The sequence below is a fragment of the Canis aureus genome, chromosome 26 (assembly GCF_053574225.1).
Source record: "Canis aureus isolate CA01 chromosome 26, VMU_Caureus_v.1.0, whole genome shotgun sequence".
In the NCBI taxonomy this organism is placed as follows: domain Eukaryota; kingdom Metazoa; phylum Chordata; class Mammalia; order Carnivora; family Canidae; genus Canis; species Canis aureus.
Window position 1 is genome coordinate 10,967,067 of NC_135636.1, and position 19,234 is coordinate 10,986,300.

The window sequence follows — 19,234 nt, forward strand, 5'->3', positions numbered from 1 at the left end:
GGTAATAGTGGTAATAGTGGCAGGTGGGTACTAACTCATGCAGGACAATCCGCAGCTTGGCAGTGACCTGTCCATGGTCGCACAACTGGTTGGACACCAGGCACACCCTCAACGCCCTACGGTGCTGTATCTGGCATTCCCATCAGACTTTACCATCTACTTCCAAATTCACTTAAAATTCAGTTTGCCACCGCCTCAATGGCGCCGAGCGAACAGCTCTCTTGGGTGCAGGGGAGGATGGGGACAGTCTGTGCTGAACACCTCATGCTGTGCTTCAGCACTCGAGGGTCATGTGGCCGCCCCCGGCTGGTGAGCAGGCCTGGCTTTGCTCTGCTCACTGCACATGGCTGGTTCTGTGTAGACACTCAGGGCCAGTTGTATTTTTCCTTCTTATTTTAGTTGAGCACCCTTCACTGACTCTGCTGATAAAGTTGCTTTAGAAAATTGCTTTTCAAATTGACTGCTTCTCTGGGAAGATTATGCCGAGGAAACCCATAACCCTGACAGTTGGCACTCACCCTGCATGTCACAGCAAGTGGTTGTTGATGCCTCTAACCTGGCCACTTGGGAGTGTGATTCGTGGTGACAAGGGCCTTCTCTGCACAGTGGCCTGCGTGCTGCCCTAATGGTAGCCTGTACCAGCCCCTGAATTCTGCAATAAGCACACCTGCCCTAGAGCTCATTGACTTGTTTCTGAGAACAAATTCAGGGGTGGGGCACTCGAGGGTGCACAGGAGGCACAGGGGACACAGAGTCCTTCCAACAAGGTTGGCCTCCGTCCACAAGCCTCCTGGCTGGTCAGCTGGTCCTCCTGCCACCCCTTGGCCATCTTCCTTGTACCTAGGTGCTGCTGGCCAAACATTCCCGCATTCAGAAAATACCTACCCTGTGACTACTGGGTGCTGGGTGCTGATAGAGGCTCTGGGGATTGCACCAGTGAACCAGATAGACCAGAGAGTCTTGTCCCCATGGGGGGCCCAATTCTGGCCACTGCTGAAATAGCTTCCCTGTTCCTTTCATTGAAAGTCAGGCTGCTGATATTGGCTAAAGTTCCTGGCTAGTTGTGAGCTGCTGGGCCTCACATGCCCTGACTATAACATGATGGACTTCTTGGCTCCAGATTCAACATTTATGGGGATTATGACAGGATGTTACATGTACTCAGAAACTGAGAGAGAAACGGTCTTTCATCACAGCCTATGTTCTTGGTTTTGCTCTCCTCCCTGCCCCCACCTCCCAAATGCACAGAGCTTGAGGATCATGAAGTGTCCATCCTTGTGTAGAGCGGCTTCAGAAGATAAGGTCTGTCATCAACATTTCCCTTGACTAAGCCGATTGTTCCCCTGAACACTGCAACTGTTACCACCTTTCTGTTAATTATGGATGGAGCTGGTGTGTGGCTGACTGTGGCTGATGCTTCTGTGGCAGGCCTGTGAGTGATGGGTTGGCCCCTACCTGCTGCTGCCTGAGCTTCTGTAGAGGAGCAAACACCATAAATCTTCCCCTCTTGCCAAGTCCCTTTCTGTAAATCTTTCTCTCTTTGTAACAAGGAAAGGAGGTTCCAGGCCCAGGGTTTGGCAGATGTTGGCGGGGCTGGTTCTGGGAACCAGAACAATTTCCTTCATTTCCCTGAGTCTCCTGTTTTCTAACCTGGAGATGAGAATAGCCAGCTGACCTCCTGTGGGAGAAGAGTGTAGCCTGGTGACTGTCCGAGAGCAGCTCCTGGTAGGTGACACAACTGTGCCTGCCTTGTCCCAGGGCCACCTCACAGAGCCCCTGGGGCTGCTATCTGTGTAGGGGTGCGAGCACAAAGGGGTACTGGGGAAGGCACAGACTGAAATGGGCTGGCCCAGCTCTCCTTCAGGCTTGACTTCTAGATGCCCTTTCAGGGAGTTGTTATTTAATTTATACTTCCTGTTCTGTTTGCATTATTGAGTATCCTTCCTGTGATGGTGTAACTATCAGACATCACAGCTGGGCTGTCCAAGATGGCAGCCACCGGCCACAAGTGGCTACTGGAACTTAAATAAACTAAAGTTCGGTCAGATGAGCCACATTTCTAGCACTCCCTAGCCACAAGCTATGGTAGTGGACACTCAGATAGAGAACGTCTCCACTGTGCTACCAGGTCTCCCGTCCTTCCAAATCATGCAAAGAATTGTTTTGAATTCTAGCGCAGGCAGTACAGCTGTCAATTATCCATTGAATGTTTATTTTGGATTTATCATTCCCTTGCACATTTGGACAGTGGTTCCCAGTCTTGTCTCTGTTCGATCACCCTGTTTGTGGACTCTGGCAGTGACAGGGTCTCCAGGACAGCAGTTTTGGAGTTTGGAGAGTGGGCCCACCGACCAGCTGGGTCTTTCAGAGTCCCCAGGGAAGGTCTTACGAAGGAAGCCCCCAGATTCTTCTTGTATGCGCTGAGCCTCACCTCTTCTAATGGGAGATCACTGAAATACACTGAGAGGCCCCTCAAGCAGTGGAGTGCTGGCATCAGAGTGCCTGGGTTCAAATCCCCATTTGCCTGCTGAATAGCTAGCTGTTCTCTGGCATGCCCTTATCCTCTCTGAGCCTCTTCTTGGGTGTAACGACACTGCCCAGCTGACAGCAAGGCTGTTTGATGCAGCACCTAATGTAGGGCCTAAGGGCACAATGGGAGCTCCCTAAAGCCAATGTCATTCAGATGGGCTTTGTTTGAAGCCCTGGTCTGGCCTTTGTAATTGTGAGCAATTTCTGGTGCTTTCTGTATCTCAGCTTCCTCCTCTGTTAAGAGTGACAATTATCGTACATACCTCCTGGACTTACAAGGATGAGATACACTGTTTTTGTAGAAGGCTTCACACCAGCCACCTAGGAGGCACTTGTCCCTGAGACACAGCATGGGGCCATGTTGCTATTCATCCTGCCCAATATTCACACCCTGCCTATGTGAGGTAAGGCACACCTTCAACGAGTCTGGCTGGCTAGGAAGCTTAGACAGATGTAAAGCGCACGGCACATAGGAGGTGCCCAATAAAAGCTAATTCCTTCTTTCACGCTTACAGCCTCTGTGACCTTGGCCAAGTCAACCAGCTCGTCTGGGCTGGGGTAAAGCCTGTCTTACCAGGCAGAGGGGGACAAGGATAAACAGAAATGATGTAGGTACGTGGCAGCCTGGGGAAGACTGACAGGAATGCGACAGAGCAGCTGTTTTTTATGGCACATTAAGTGGGGCTTATGTAGCACTGTTTTTTAAAAGTTATTAGAGAAAGGCCTTGCTCTGAGCTTTACTTTTCCACCTAATGCTGATGGGCGCTCTGCTTATGAGATCATGGGCTGATCCACAGAAAATGCATGTCACTCTGCGACATCCACTTGGTGCCACTTTCTGGAAGCCTGGCGAGCAAACAATGAGGTTGCTGGCCCAACACTGGTGGAGATACTGGGAGGAGAGTGTAGGTCCCAAGGACACAAAACTTGGAATTCATGTAGGGATCAAGAAATAACGGTATTCAAAATTCCAGGAGATTAGTATCTTTCAGTTTCCCACAGGCATGAACCAGGAGTATCTACAAACATGGAGGAGAGGGAATGACAAAGTTACATTTGTTGACCGCCTACTACATGCCAGCTTTATGTTTGCTGTCTTATTAAGGTCTCAAGGCAGCCTAGGAAGGAAAAAGTTATTAGCTCCATTTTACTGATGAGGAAAGAGAAGAGGCTTTTGCTTTGGGGACATAAGAAGAGAACTGAATTGGCCGAAGAGTTTAGATGGAAGAGACCCCCCTACATATTAATTTTCACTAACTTATGAGGGAAACAGCTTCTCCTTTAATTCAGAATGCAGGCCACATGCCAGAGCAGTATCAGCACTTCCTCAGAGTTTGTCATCCAAGAGCCCAGAAATGTTCACATCCCATTACAATTACTGACAGTATCCCGAAGGAATATTTTGGTTAACATCTCTGCTCTGAAATGATCATGGCCATTAGGCTAGACACTAGGAGCTTTTTATGTAATGTGTTTATAAGAGAAAGGACATATATTACTTCATCACAAATTTGTTTTTCAACAAATTTTTATACCTGCTTTTTTAGTGTCATTGGCTTCCTTCATAGTCCTATGTATTTTATCTAGTGCATCTAAAAACTGTCTACTGAGATGGGGTCCACAGACTTCACCTGTACTGCCAAAGGGGCACAAAGGTTGAGAATTACTAAAAGAGAGGTCAGGGAGGTCAAAAGTATTGTCCAGTTTGGTGAAATCAAGATTGGAATCTAGATCTGTGTACCTGATTACAGAGGATCCAGGACTAAGGGCAAATGGAGAGGGAGGATGCACCATGAGAGTAAGACTCTGGCTAAGCTCAAATGACCAACAGAGATGAGGCTGGGATGGGGGGTTAGAGAGATGGATTTTATCATTATTTAAATAACATAAGCACTGGTGTATTCTTAGAATGGAAAAACATACAACAATGAGAGTGAATGAGCTACTATTACACACAAGAACTTGGATGGATCTCATAAACATAATTTTGAGTCAGAGAAACTGGACACCCCATATTGGTGATTCTAGTTAAAGTCCAAGAAGTGGTAAAGCTAATCTATAGGAGCAGGAATGAAAACAGTGGTTCTTTATGGGATGTGGGGATTAACTAACTAGAAGGGGGCATGAGGAATCTTTCTGGGGTAATGGAATGTTCCATCATTTGACCAGGTGGTGGTTACCCAGATGTATACATGAAAACTCAAAGAAAACATTTAAGCTCTGTGCATTTCATTGTATGTAAAGAATAGCTCAATTGAAAATACTAATGATAAGAATTGCTATTTCTGTCTTACTGATGAATCAACGAGGAGAGAAATTAAATAAAAAGGGGTGCTCAATGTCCAATCCTCTTGCTGTGATGGGAAGTTAAAACAGAAGTAAATGCAGGTCACCAGCATGGTAGTTTCTGTATAGGGAACTCCTCACTCCAATCCCTCCAAATCACTATCCAATCTCACTCAGCATCAAGTCCTTATGTTGCTTCACAAGTAGAACAAATAAATAAATTGTGCTATAGTCACACAACAGAACATTATTTAACAACAAGAATAAATGAACTGCCAGTACACACTAAACATGGTTAAAGCATTCTGAGCTAAGAATATAGGAGAAGGTAGTGTCTGATTCCATTTGTATTAAGTATAAAACAGGCAAAATAATCTATGGAGTTAGAAGGATAGTGGTTACTCTTGGGGAGATGATGATGGAAGGGGGCACAAGAGTGCTTCTGGGATATTGGCCATGATATGATCTGTTTACTGATCTGGACCTGGTTACACTGGTTGACTTGTACACTCAAAAATAATGGTGCAAGCCATTGAAGTAGTAAAGGATCACAAGTAACAGCAGGGGTGACGAGTCCTCTAATTGTTTTTTATGTACACGGAGCCGCCTGGAGTTGTGCAGCTCTCCAGCTCTGCTTGGAAGATGGTTGTCCCTGACTGAAATCCAGTGCATAACAAGCCGACAGAGAGGGAATCTGATATTGTTGCCCAGGCCATGGCCCCCTCTCTGGGATGTTTTCCATATGCACTTACTCAGGGTCCTGCACGGAGCCTCCCACACAGTGGAATCTCTCAGGCACGGTTTTCCAGTCTTTAGCCATTTTCACCATGGCGCCCGCATCAAGGACCCCGTAACCAAAGAGATGGTTAAACTCCAGGCCAACCCCATTCCTCCGCCATTGATGAACCTCGTCGTGAAGCTGATTCCTTTTAGAGGTGAGCACAGTCAGATGCTGCATGTCTCTCCAGGTCAGACCCAGGCTGGATACCAGAGGCAGAGAGATTCGAGAACAGGGGAAGGGGAAGGACATAAGGTGGGAGAGAGACACAATGATTAAGATAAGACATAGACCCCTTGTAGGATTTTGGAACATCTATGAACTCCCAAGTCAAGGGAGGATTTCCATGCACCGTTCAGAGCCATTATACACATACATTTAAAAATCTTGCCTTTCTTACTCAAATAAATTTGCTCCAAGTGCATGTTCTAACATACACTGGAATGGCTGAAATGAAAAAAACTGACAATACTAAGTGTTGGCAAAGATGTGAAGCAACTGGAACTCACATACTTTGCAGATGGGAATATAAATTACTGCACACATTTTGGAAAACTGTTTGGCTGTATCTTCTCATGTTGTCCAAATACCTAAGCTATGGCCCAGAAGTTCTGTTCCCGGGTATGCATCCAATAAAAATATGTGTATATATCCATCTGATATGTGTACTGGAATGTTCATAGGCCCTAACTACAAAGCTCCCAAGTGCCCATCCACAATAAAATGAATAAACTAATTAAGATGTATTTGCAGGACATGAAATACTGTCCTACAATGAGAATGAATAAACTATAGCTACTCTGAATAATAAGGATGAATCTCGCTAACACAATGTCAACTAAAAGAAGCCAGACACAGAACTTACTGTATTACTCCATTTGTTTTGGGCAGCCTGGGTGGCTCAGTGGTTTAGCGCCACCTTCAGCCCAGGGCCTGATCCTGGAGACCCAGGATTGAGTCCTACATCAAGCTCCCTGCATGGAGCCTGCTTCTCCCTCTGCCTGTGTCTCTGCCTCTCTCTTTCTTTCTCTCTGTGTCTCTCATGAATAAATAAGTAAAATCTTAAAAAATAATAAAATAAGTAACAGACCCAACTAATCTGTGCTGTTAACAGTCAGGTTAGTGGTTAGTCTTGGGGTGGGGGATTGGATGGGGACACAACGGAGCTTCTGGATGCTGGCAGTGTTTCTTGACCTGACTGTTGGCTGCATGGAGGTGTTCCATTTGTGAAAATGAGGCTGACATTTCTTCAATGGCAGAGATGGTGTCTTCAGCATACTTGTATCCCTAGTGCCCAGGACAGCAGCCCTTGGTACACTGTTTGTTCAGTGAATAAACAAATCTGCTTGTAGGTGCTGCTACTTTGGAAATCAGTGTCTAATATCACTCATTGTCTGCATTGTTCAAAATGCAACTCAGACCCATTTGTAGGCCAGGAAATCAACTTATTGCATAGATATCTACCTGGGTTGCACATTAAAACCTTCTGGTGAGGACATTTAAAATCCCATTGCTTAGGCTACATCTTAGACCAATTAAGTCAGAATCTCTGGGAGCAGGACCCAAGCTTTGGAAATTGTGAACACTTCTCAGGTCATTCTAGTAGCCAGACAGTTAAACTTGAGAACCAGTGATTTAATGAATGGGACTATCATTAAAAAATGAACAGAATGGAACAGAAAAGAATAACAGTGTGGATTGCATGTAATATAGGAAAGTTTTTCATGAAACTATGTGGGTATGTGTTTGTGTGTGTGCGTGTGTTTGTGTGTGTGTGGTGTTGGGTTGGAACACAAATTTATTTCAAATCAAAAAGTTGGAAAAATGTTGCTCTATGGTCCTTTTTGGAAGTCAAATAATTCAAAAGACTAGGAACAATGTAATTCATTTGATAAAATTTCAGCACATTGGTTTGAGGCTTTGGTAAAATAAGGCACAGATGTATGGAAAGGTACTGCATGATGAAGTGATTCCATGAAGGGTCACAAAGTGTAGATCAGCTCCAGGCACTGTGCTAGTTGTAGGCACACCTTAGGAAGGTCCCTGCTCTCTCAGAGCCTACTGTCCAGAAGGACAGACAGACAACTCAATATTTTAAAAGGGAGGGCTGCCATGATGAGGGAGTTCTCTACGCCAAGAAAACCACAGTGGAGCCCCTGCATTATCCCAGCCAGGGGGCTTCAGACTGTGATCCTCAAGCTGCCTGTATCAGAATCATGTGGGGACTGGTGACAAAAGTAGAGTCCTGCCTCGGTGTCCTTTCCATATTTTTAAGATAAGACAACAGAGATCCAGGAGAGGTGAATGATCGATCACCCACTTAGATGCTGGAAGATATAGCTCTTGTCTCCCTCATATCTATCCTCCCTCTTCCCTATTAAGAATTTTATTCAGAACAGCAATATTATCAGCTCCAAAGCTACATTTCCCAGCCTCCTTTGTACTCTGCAGTGATCACGTGAGGGTTGTGGTCAATGAGAAATAAGCAAAAGCTACTGGGTGGGGCTTTTTTTAAAAACCTTTAAGCAAGGCTGACTCAGCTGGTGGATTTCTTTTTCCCTTTGCTCTTCCTGTTTTCCTTTCTGAAATGTAAACATGATGGTAGAGCTCCCGTGGCATCTAGAGAACATGCAGGTAGAGGAGCAGAAATCTAGAAAGAGCTGGATCCTCCAAATCCCAGTGGTACCCCTATGGTAGCCCTGGGCTCCCAACGTCTATATTATCTTTCACGTGACAAAAAATAAAATCCTATCTCAGTTTAGCTATTGTTATTTGGATTTTGTTTCCAATCTGGACCTAGTCAGGGGCAGAGTCCGGATACTGACCTGCCATACAACAGTATCCTGATTCATAGATTTATAGAGCTCTTGCTTTACTGGATGCCCAGGCCTGGAGTCCCTGGGATATAGCTTGAAAGGAAAGATTCCTGGACCATCCATCCCCAGAGATTTATATTCTTATCTAAGATGTGAGATTCTATTATTTTCAAAACTCCACCTCCCCAGTGCTCAACTTCACCAGTTATCAGGGAAATGCAAATTAAAACTATAATACAATTCCATTGAATTCATAAAAATGGCTAAAGTGTGGAAGGCTGGCAATACCAAGTGTTGACAAAGACTTAGAACAACTGTAACTCACACTGCCAGAGGGAGTGTCAATGGCTGCCTTGAGAAACTATTTGGGGGTATCTATGAGAACTGCACACATATATACCCCATGACACAGCATTCTGACTCCCTAGTACACACCCAACAGAAAAGCATCCAAATGTTCACCAAAAGACATGTGTAAGACTGTTCATAGCAATATTATTCATAATAGCTCCAAACTGGAAACAGCCCAAGGATTCATTTATACAGTGGAGTAATTCACAATGGTATGAACGGACTTATAACCACACTCAACAGTATGGGGGAATCTCTAAGACATAATATTAAGCAAAGAGTACATCTGGTACTTAGGTAATGGTCTGTTTCTTGATTTGGGTGCCAGTTACAGGGATCTGTTAACTTTGTAAGAAGTCATTGTGCTGTATCTAATATTTGTGCACCTTTCTCTCTGTCTCTTATATTTTAATAAAGAGTATACATGAAAAAAAAATCCATCTCCCAAAAGGTCAGTTTTGGAAACATTATTCTAGTCCAACATGTGGGCCACTTTACTGATGGTTCTCTCAAGCCAGAACGTTGCCTCTCTATGACCGACCTCTCAAACCTAGTTCAGCCCCCTAGAACCACACAGAAAGCCCTGGCTCATAAGGAGAATGCAAAAATATATGAAGGTGGCAGTCACCGACCTCGTCCCTACCTTCTCCACCCCCATTCCCCACTTCAAAGAAATCATTTGAAATCTTTTTTATGTTGATCACACTGGGAAATGTGAGTAATATTCCCTGTGACTCAAAAAGCTATTTTCAAGCATTTGGCAGAAAAGCACTTTATGAGGGTAGTGACTGGGTGGGACATAAAAATAATGGCTTCCCTTTTCTCCCCTGGAGTCCTGGGGGCCGTTGTTCCTCTTTCATGGTCCTGATGGGCATACATTTACACAGAGTAATTTGTTTATTGCATTCCAACTGCTTTGGAAAAGCTTTCTAATTGGACCTCTGAGTGGCAAGCAGCCCTCGACTGCTGTCGTATGTCACCAAGGACTCCCAGTTGTCTTGTCTCGTGATAAAGAGAGATGAGCTGTAAGAACTGTTCATGGAGTGGCTTTCCTCCTCCTCCTTCTGAATTCTTTCTTAGGGCTATTTTGTTCTCATCCTTGGCTGCTGTTCTAACTGCTGGCTACTGGAGCCGCTCTGCCCACAGGTGCAGAAAGCCAGAGGTGCCTTGGGAGTTTACTTCCCGGGCATAGCTCTTAGCCAGTGACTGACCAGCACCAGAACACAGCGGCCCAGAATCCTTGCCTTGAGGTACAACACATTCTGAGGCATTTACACTCCAGCTCCCCATGGGATCGAGCTGCATCCTTACTTGGATTTTTCCCCATCCTTAACCTGCTTTCTCTACTTTAGCCTGGTTTTTCCTAAGAGCCCTTTTCTAATAAACTGCTCGCACCGGCTTTTGTCTCTGAGTGTGTACCCAACCTCAGGCAGTTGGTGTTCTGAGGAATTTCAGGACTAGCTTCAATGATGGGCTTGAACCGCTATTGCTAAGTATCACTTTTTCCCTCCTTATGGCAATGGAGAATTTAAATCATGACCACCATTCCAAAACAAAGCATGCCCTCGTTGTGACTTTTTTTCTGTAAGGCTATCTTGCAGGTGTGTGTCAAAGAATGGTGAATAATTGGTGCAGAGCCCATGAACCTGTTCAGAGATCCAGCAGCCTTGCTCTATTACTTTGGTTAATTTAGACGGTCCCTTTGTGTGCATAGAGGCCTGGGCAACTGACTTCTTGCTTGCCAAAAATGCAAGGAGACTTTGAGTCAAGGTCTATCTACCCTTTTAGATTTAAAGGGTGACCAGAACCCCCTTCTCTGTTCTGGATCACTTCTGGCTCCCTGTTCTCTTGCAAGGCTCAGCAGCAGGCAGCTGGCTCCTGCTGTCTGCCCCTAGCCAAGCCAGCTCTGACACCAGAGCCCAACAGGCCTGGAGATAAACAGTTTTATCTTCAGGAAATGCACATATGATGGGAGTTTTAATCTCTGCACTTAAGAGAAACACTTCAACCAGTGTCTCCTGGAATCCTAAGTTTTCCACTTGACTTTTGTTGGAAGAATCAAAGTTCGGCCTGGTCCAAAAAGAGAGTCACTCACAATTTGGGGCCTTATCTGTAAAAGGAGGATAATTATGCCTTTTCTGCTTAAAAACAGAGTGTTGGACTAGAAAATCTTTCAAAGTCCTTTCCTATCTAGGAATCAACTCTTACCTCCTTGGGAAGTCAGGAAACACAGTATATATATGGAAAGAGACAAGTAGGGCTGCCTGGAGACGGATGCTAGGAGCTCCGGTTGCCCAGCAACAGCTGGCAAAGATGGGAACTCAACTCCCCTTCCCTGGGAGCCTGAATCCAACTTCTCAGAAGCTGTTGGTGCTGTGTTCTTGAACAGCTCCCTGCAGCATGGGCATTCGCCCTCCAACCAAAAGGGCGGATGCCGGAAGCCCACATGCTCATTCCTCAAACCCAGAGCCAGCCTCTGGCTTGCACTCCAAAGACAGAGCTGCAGGTGGACAGGAGTCTCTGCTAAGGATCAAATTCAAGGTGTGTCTAGGCAGTATGTGGCCTCTCCATGGGATCATGAGAACAGAGAGGACAGCCTCCTCTCACCCGCAGCTGGGAAGGTTTCTCAGTAAAGTCCAATTCCTGGTCTATACTGTGTGGTTTTGCTAAAAGTGAGTTCACCTTATAAGTTAACAAATCTTGAGTGGGAGCACCCTGATTGCCACAGGTTCTGAAATAGCTTGCTGGATATCAGTTTGGCAGTAGCTTTCCTTAATTTAGCTAATTGTATTTTTGGAGTAAAATAGCCAAAGGATCCAGAGAGGTAATAGGATGGTTTTCACAAAGAAAGAAATATCTATGTGTCCCTATTTAGTACTGTACTCTCCTGGGGATGTTATTTGTGGAGTGTGTGTGTGTGTGTGTGTGTGTGTGCACGTGTGTGCGCATGTATCATTTGGGGCCCATGATTCATTTAGAAATGACCATCACAGTTCACCGACCCTGACCATTACAGGCTCTCATGCCCACTTTTGCCTCCATGGACCCCTCGTATTGGGTGGAGAGACACATGTTAGTCTACCCTCAGCCCCAAGATGGAAACATACTTAGCCTCTAAAGCCAGTGCAAACACTCCAGCTGCCTCGGGGGCAGCTGCAGATGTCCCAGAATGCCTCAGGGTGCAGTTGCCATACAAATCTGTGGTTGCCTGGAAGGGAAGATGTTCAATAATGAGTGAATAAGTCACTCCACTCTCAATCCCAAAACAATAGGAAGCAGAGAATTATCTGTTTCTTTCATTTAAACTCTGCCTTGTTTTGAAAAAAGAGAAAAACGAAGGTAATGATAAGCTTAGCATCCATCTTTCTACCTTGCCATAAATTTTATTTGAGCTTCTTAGTAGCCCATGCAAAAAGGAACAATCAATTATAGTGCTCACAAGATAAAAACAAGTCAATTAATTGTTCAGAGGAACATATTTGTAGTTATTCCAGAGACTAGAGAGACATTTATTTCCTGGGTCCTGACAGGAAAACCAATAGGTGGAAAGTGACAAGTCAATAGTATCACCAGGTCAAGACAGCGGTGAGTACTATTGCACTGGGATTGGTTTGGAATACCCACCATTGCATCATATTTTTCCCTTCGCAAAGACAAGGCTGGCGTTCCCAAAAAGGGAAGAATAAACACGCTCAGCCAAAGTTTGCCTAGAAAAGCAGGCCATTAAAAACAATGTTTCTCTATATCTCATGGAGAGATACTCGGGCTCAGGGAGCCAAGGTAACATCTGTGTCCCTTTTAGGTAAAGGGATCTCTTGGCTCACACGAGAGCCAGGCCAGCTTGCCAAGGCAGAGTCCAGGCAGGAATCTGGGACTGGAGCACAGGTTGGTAATGATGATTGTGTGCTGACTTCCTGTCCTCCCCCGGGAAGCCCCAGCTGAGGTGGGTGGCCAATCAAGATGAAGCTCAGTAGGACTATCAGCCACCTACCAAATCCCAGGCTTGGAGGTCTGAGGAAAAGGTGATATGTGAGTGAAATACCCAGAGAGAAGAAGAGATCCAAAAAGGTTCCTTATGGTCTCCAGATGCATATTTTAAAGGGGCTTGGAAAATTCACCATGTTATCAAGCTGTCCAGGAAGGAAAAGCTACTCAGAAAAACACAATAAATAATCGAAGTCTGGGATTCTTAACCTTTTTGTTTTCTCAATTATGAACATATTTTAAAACAAGATGAAAACTACCATTCTTACCTTGAAAAAATACAGGTGTGTGTGCCCAGAGGGCTTATGGCCCTAGAAAAGTCCATCTAGGGATGCTATTTTTTTTTTAACTATAGTGAATGCATGGGCTCTTGGCTCAGATGGCGCGATGGTGTGATGCCCCAGTTCTTAATATTAGCTGTCTTTATAAGCGGTGTGCTGGGGCAAGTTTTTGATCATCAGAGTTCATCACTATTTGCAATGCAAAACAATAAACAAGAAAGACAATCTATGGAAAATGAGTTGGAAAGGGATCACAGTCCTTGCTCCCAACCTGCACATTGCATGGCTCTACCTTATAACAAAGCATTATCAGGCCTGGAAGACAGTGGATCTCTGGAACCTCAAAACAGGTGCTGATTCTTGGAGGGCAGGAGAGGAGAGCCCCTTCCTCCCGTGACGTCACCGGTGGTGGCGCATGATGTCACCCAGTGCCTGTGCATGATGTCACGCAGCGCAGGAACACTCCGCCGCATCACCAAGGGCGGGGGGGGGGGGACCGCACTCACCACGCCGGCCTCGGGGTTCCTCTTCCTCCCGTTGCTGAAGGTGGAGGCCAAGGTGGAGGAGCAGCTCTCGTCGTAGAGGGCGGTCCTGCCATCGTTGATGGCCGAGTTGATGGAGATGGTCCACATGCTGGAGGCGTAGCCGTCACAGTTGCAGTCGTCGTAGCTGCCACCGTCCCCAGAGGCCCACACGTAGATGCTGCCTTTGCCGCCGCGGCCCTGGGGGGGGGACGGGAGAGAGCTGGAGGCCCGCGCCGCTGCCCCGAGGGCCACACCCCGCCCGCGGGGCCCCAGGAGTCTCCTGCTTGTGTCCGGGAGGATTCAATATACGAAGTTACCAGAATGTATTATTTGAGCTGGGGGTAACACGGTAAGAAAAGCTAGCAGAATCACCTTAAAATTAATAAGCAAACTGCTTTTAAAAAGCTTTGGAGGTAGTACATCCTCATGTAAGAAATCAAAGTATACGGAACGGAAAATTAAAGAAAAACCCTTCTTACTCGTAATCATTATTGCCCAATTCTTGTTCCTCCTTTCAGACATTTTTCAGCTAGAATGTAAGTGTACATACATGTTTATACTTAGCTTTATAGGATGTAAAAGATACTTAGATATGTCTTTAGTTTTTTATATATAGTTACATACCTTTTGTATGTATAGTTACATACATATGTAGATAATTCAAGTTTAAAATACACGTTTTACTTCAAAATATACAAATCAAGCAAATCATATGTATATATGTGCACAGGTGTACACACGCATTTACCTGACTGGATTATGCTAGACTTCTTTTTTGGGAGAGGGAGGGGCAGAAGAAGGAGGTGGGGAGAATCCCAAGCAGGCCTGACTCTCAGGGCAGAGCCCACCAGGACTTGATCTCAAGACCCTGAGATCATGACTTGAGCCGAAATCAAGAGTCAGACTCTTAACTGACTAAGCCACCCCGGCAGCCCTAGAATTCTTTTAAACACTATGTTATATGACATTTTAACCAGCTTTCAGAAACCGGGACAGAGAGGGAAGTGTGTCATCCTTACAGCTTGGTGCCGGGGATCGCACTCTCCAACAGACTCAGATTTGGGCTCAGTGTCAAGAAGTGGCACCCAATGAAAGTGAAAGAAGTGTGAATCAGGGTAAATGCGTGAAGCCACCAAATGTGGAATTTCCCCTGACCCAATCCACAGTTGGGCTGCTAGTGAGACAAAGCAACTTTTGCTAAATTAAGGAATCAGCACCAGAAGCGTTGTCACCATGGAGTCAGGTGTGTGGGAGGTGATTTGGACTCCAGGATTCTCCGTATTCATGCCCTTTCTACAATATGACTTTGCAGTCCTGCCCACCAAGAGGAAGGGTCTATTTTCCACCCCTTAAGTCTGGCTTCCTGTCTTTGGTTTGTCCAAGAGAAAGTGATAGAAAGTAGTGCTGTTGTCAGGCCCAAGCATAGGTCTCAAGGAGCTCTGTATCTGTTCTCTCTGTTCTGTTGCACCATGGGGCAAACCTGAGTTGGCCTTCTGGCTGATGAGAGACGTAGCCCAGTCACATTCACTGCCCTAGCTGACAGTCGAGAGCCAGCAGACGTGTGAAGGAAGGCGCCCCAGACCAGCCAATCTGTAGTTCACCCTCCAGCTGACCAGAGATGCATGAGCGAGACCAGGTGGGAAGAGCTGAGGCTGCCCCAGATTGGCAGAACAACCCAGCTGACCCAGAGACCCATGATCAGGGTGTAAATGGTGGTTATTTTAAATTACTGAGTTTTAGGGCGTGTAGCCTAGCTCATGGATACACAAGGATACTGGGATTCCTAGGAATATTAAGCTTTGTTTTCCTTTTTTTTTTTTTTAATTTTTTTTTATTTATTTAGGATAGTCACACACACAGAGAGAGAGAGAGAGAGAGAGAGAGAGGCAGAGACACAGGCAGAGGGAGAAGCAGGCTCCATGCACCGAGAGCCCGATGTGGGATTCGATCCCGGGTCTCCAGGATCGCGCCCTGGGCCAAAGGCAGGCGCCAAACCGCTGCGCCACCCAGGGATCCCAAGCTTTGTTTTCCAAAGAGATGTGTGTATGTGCGTTTATATGAGGTAGTAATAGTTACATCCATGCTTCTAATGACTGGATATCAGCATCAAATAGTCTGGGGACAGATGCTTGGGAAAAGAGCATGTATAGAGAACTGAGAGCTCTGCCTCTCATCACCATATGGGATTGGCTGTTTTGGCATGCCTCATTTTCCTGTTAAAATGATGCCCCAAGGTCCAGTTCTGCTTCCAGCTTCTACTGAACAGGAGCTGGGCAAAAACCGCAACCGAACAACTATGAGTCATATTCCAACAATAATCAGTTGAAGAATGCAATGGAAGAAACTAAGACGATAATCAGAAAAAGCATTACCATGGCACTCATTGTATGCCAGGGACTGCTCTAAGTACTTTACATATAACTGCAGGTTAATCCTTAAAGCAATCTGACATGCAGCACCATTTTGTTAGCCACATGAAGGGTAAAATACTTAGAAACTCAAGAAACTAAAAAAAGAAAAAAAAGAGCTAAGAACTAAATAAGACTTTGAAATTCTATGGAGGGACACAGGTGAAGACCCAATGGACAGACACATTGACCAAATGGAAGATTTAACCCATTATGTTCTTATATAGAAAGAAAGCATCACAGAGATGTCCATTGTCCCCAAGTTAACTTACAAATTCAACATCCCAATAAATACACTGTATCAATCAAAGTTCTGTCAGGCAAGTATTGCCATACTGGACAGTTCCAGAGAGGAATTTTTATCCAGAGAACAGGTGGTAAAGGAGAACCGAAGACCAGCTGGGGTATGGGAGGCTCACCCAGAGACACAGGAGCAGATGGTGCAGGAGTCTGCACCCCTCAGGGGAGCTGGGCCCTCAAGGGTGGGCTGTCTGCTGGCACCCTCCCACCACGTGTTTAGTAGCACATGCTCACATAATAGAATGGCAGTAGGACTCGCCGCACCTTTACATTGGAATGCCCTTCTCTCCCTTCTACTTTTTTAAGAAGGCAAGTGCATTTAGACAAAGTAAAATACATGGTGCAGCTCCACTTTGAATTCTGTCTTTGAATCAGGGGTTTCCTGGGGGTTTAGTGGGAGTTTAGTGTCTCTCGAAAGTTTTCATGTAATGAGTTTTTCACCTAGGGTGACCTGGTGCTCCAGGGTGTGTGGGGCACTGTTGGAGACATTTTTGGTGCTCATGACTAGCATCTAGCAGGAAGTTTCATATGCATGTACTACCTAATAGCAAAGGGCAGTGAGTTGGACCTTGCTGGTTTTAAGGGCATAGCCTAAAGCAGCCTCTCACAAGCCCCAAATTTATTTATTATTATTACTTAATAAATTTGACATCACATTTTATAAACTTAAGATGTACAGCGTATTACTTTGATACAGTTATATGTTGTAATATGACTGCCATTGAAGCAATATTGATCACATTCCATCATTCGAGTGCAATATTATTATCTATATCCACTATACTGTGTGTGCATTGGATCTCTGTGGCTTCTTTACTACTTGTTACAAGTTTGTACCCTTAAACACCATGAGTCTCAGCCCCCATTCCATCCCCTGGTTACCACCATTGTACTCTGTTTTTTGTTTTTGTTTTAAGTCTTTGATCCATTTTAAGTTAATTTTTGTGAATAGTGTGGGATAATGGTCCAGTTTCATTGTTTAGCATGTGTTTCTTCAGTTTTCCTGGGACCATTTATTGAAGAAATTATCTTTCCATTAGGTGTTCTTGGCTTCCTGGTTGAATATCAGTTGACCTTATATGCTAGAATTTAATTCTGTGTTCTTTATTCTGATTGGTCTATGTGTCTATTTTTGTTTTTATACTGTTTTTATTAATATGTCTGTGTAGTATTCTTTCTTTAAAATCAAGAAGTGTGATATCTCTAGGTTTGTTCTTTCTTCTCAGGATTGCCTAGGTTATTCAAGGCTTTTGTGTTTCCAGACAATTTTTAGGATTCTTTCTTTCTTTCTTTTTTTTTTTAAGATTTTATTTATTTATTCATAGAGACAGAGAGAGAGAGAGAGAGGCAGAGACACAGGCAGAGGGAGAAGCAGGCTCCATGCAGAGAGCCCGACGTGGGACTCGATCCAGGGTCTCCAGAATCACACCCTGGGCTGCAGGCAGCGCTAAACTGCTGCGCCACCAGGGCTGCCCTTTAGGATTATTTCTTTGGTATTTTGATGGGGTTGCATTGAATCTGTAGATGATTTTGGGTAGTATGGCCATATTAACAATATTTATTCTTCTGATCCACAAACATCAGATGCTTTTCCATTTGTGTCTTCAATTTCTTTGCACAAAGTCTTATAGCATACATTGTATAGATCTTTCACTTCCTTAAGTTTATTCCTAAGTATTTTATTGTTTTTGATGCTATTTGACTGGGGTAGTTTTCTTTATTTCTCTTTCCAGCAATTTGTTTTAGTGTGAAGGAGTGCCACTGATTTCTGTAAGTTGATTTTCTAACCTGTTACTTGACTGAAATTATTGATTAATTCCAGAAGTTTGATTGACTCTTTGGGATTTTCTCTATATAAGATCATATCATCATCAAATAACAAAAATTTTACTTCTTTCTTCTTAATTTGGATGCTTTTTATTTCTTTGTCTTACCCCATTGCTGTAGCTAAGGTTTCCAGTACTATATTGAATAGGCAACTTTACCTTGTTCCTGGTCTCAGAGGAAACCCTTTCAAATTTTCTCCATTGAATATAATGTTAGCTGTAGTTTTGTTGTATATTGCCTTTATTATGTTGAGATATGTTCCTTCTATATCCAATCTATTAAGGATCTTTATCATGAAATGATACTGTATTTTGTCGAATGCCTTTTCAGTTATCTATTTAGATATCATTTGGGTTTTATCTTTCATTTTATTGATGTGATGAGTTATATTTATTGATTTGCATATATTGAACCACTCTTGCATCTCAAGGGTAAATCCCACTTGATCATGGTGTGTAATGCTTTTCATGTATTCTTGAATTCAATTTGTTAATATTTTGTTGTGAATACTTGCATCTATATTCATCAGGGATATTGGTTTATAGTTTTCTTTTCTTGTGGTATCCTTATCTGGTTTTGCTATCAAGGTAATGCTGGCTTCATAGAATGAATTTGGAGATGTTTCCTCTTCTCAAAATTTTGGAAGACTTTGAGGAAGATTGGTGCTAATTACTCCTTAACTGTTTGGTGGGATTAACCAGTGAAGCCATCTGGCCCTGAACTTTTCCATGTTGGGAATTTTTAAAATTATTGACTCAATCTTTTGATTCATTATTGATCTGTTCAGATTTTCTGTTTCTTCCTGATTCATTGTAGGAGTGTTGTGTGTTACTATAAATGTATCCATTTGTTCCAGGTTATATAATTTGTTAGCATATAACTATTTGTAGTAGTCTTTTGCAATTTTCCATATTTCTGTGGTATTCATTGTTATTGCTCCTGTTTCACTTCAAATTTTGAGTCTTCTCTTTTTTCTTAGTCTAGCTAAAGAATTAGTCTAGCTGTTAAACTTGTTTATCTTTTCAAAATACCAGTTTTTAGTTCTGTTGATACTTCCTATTTTTTCTGATCTTTATTTCATTTATTTTTGCTCTTATTTTTACTATATCCTTTCTTCTGCTATCTTTGGGCTTGACTAGTTCCTTTTTTT

General features: G+C 44.0%; 1 protein-coding gene across 1 annotated transcript in view; it reads right to left on the bottom strand.

Annotated features, from left to right (window-relative positions):
- PCSK2 (proprotein convertase subtilisin/kexin type 2) overlaps positions 1-19,234 on the bottom strand; it is a 249,000-nt gene that overhangs the window by 5,931 nt on the left and 223,835 nt on the right. Inside the window, exons 9-11 of the mRNA XM_077872118.1 lie at positions 13,532-13,747; positions 11,868-11,968; positions 5,568-5,795 (exon numbers count right to left, since the gene is read on the bottom strand). Of these exons, the coding sequence (XP_077728244.1) occupies positions 5,568-5,795; positions 11,868-11,968; positions 13,532-13,747 (545 nt within the window). The remainder of the gene's footprint in view (positions 1-5,567; positions 5,796-11,867; positions 11,969-13,531; positions 13,748-19,234) is intronic.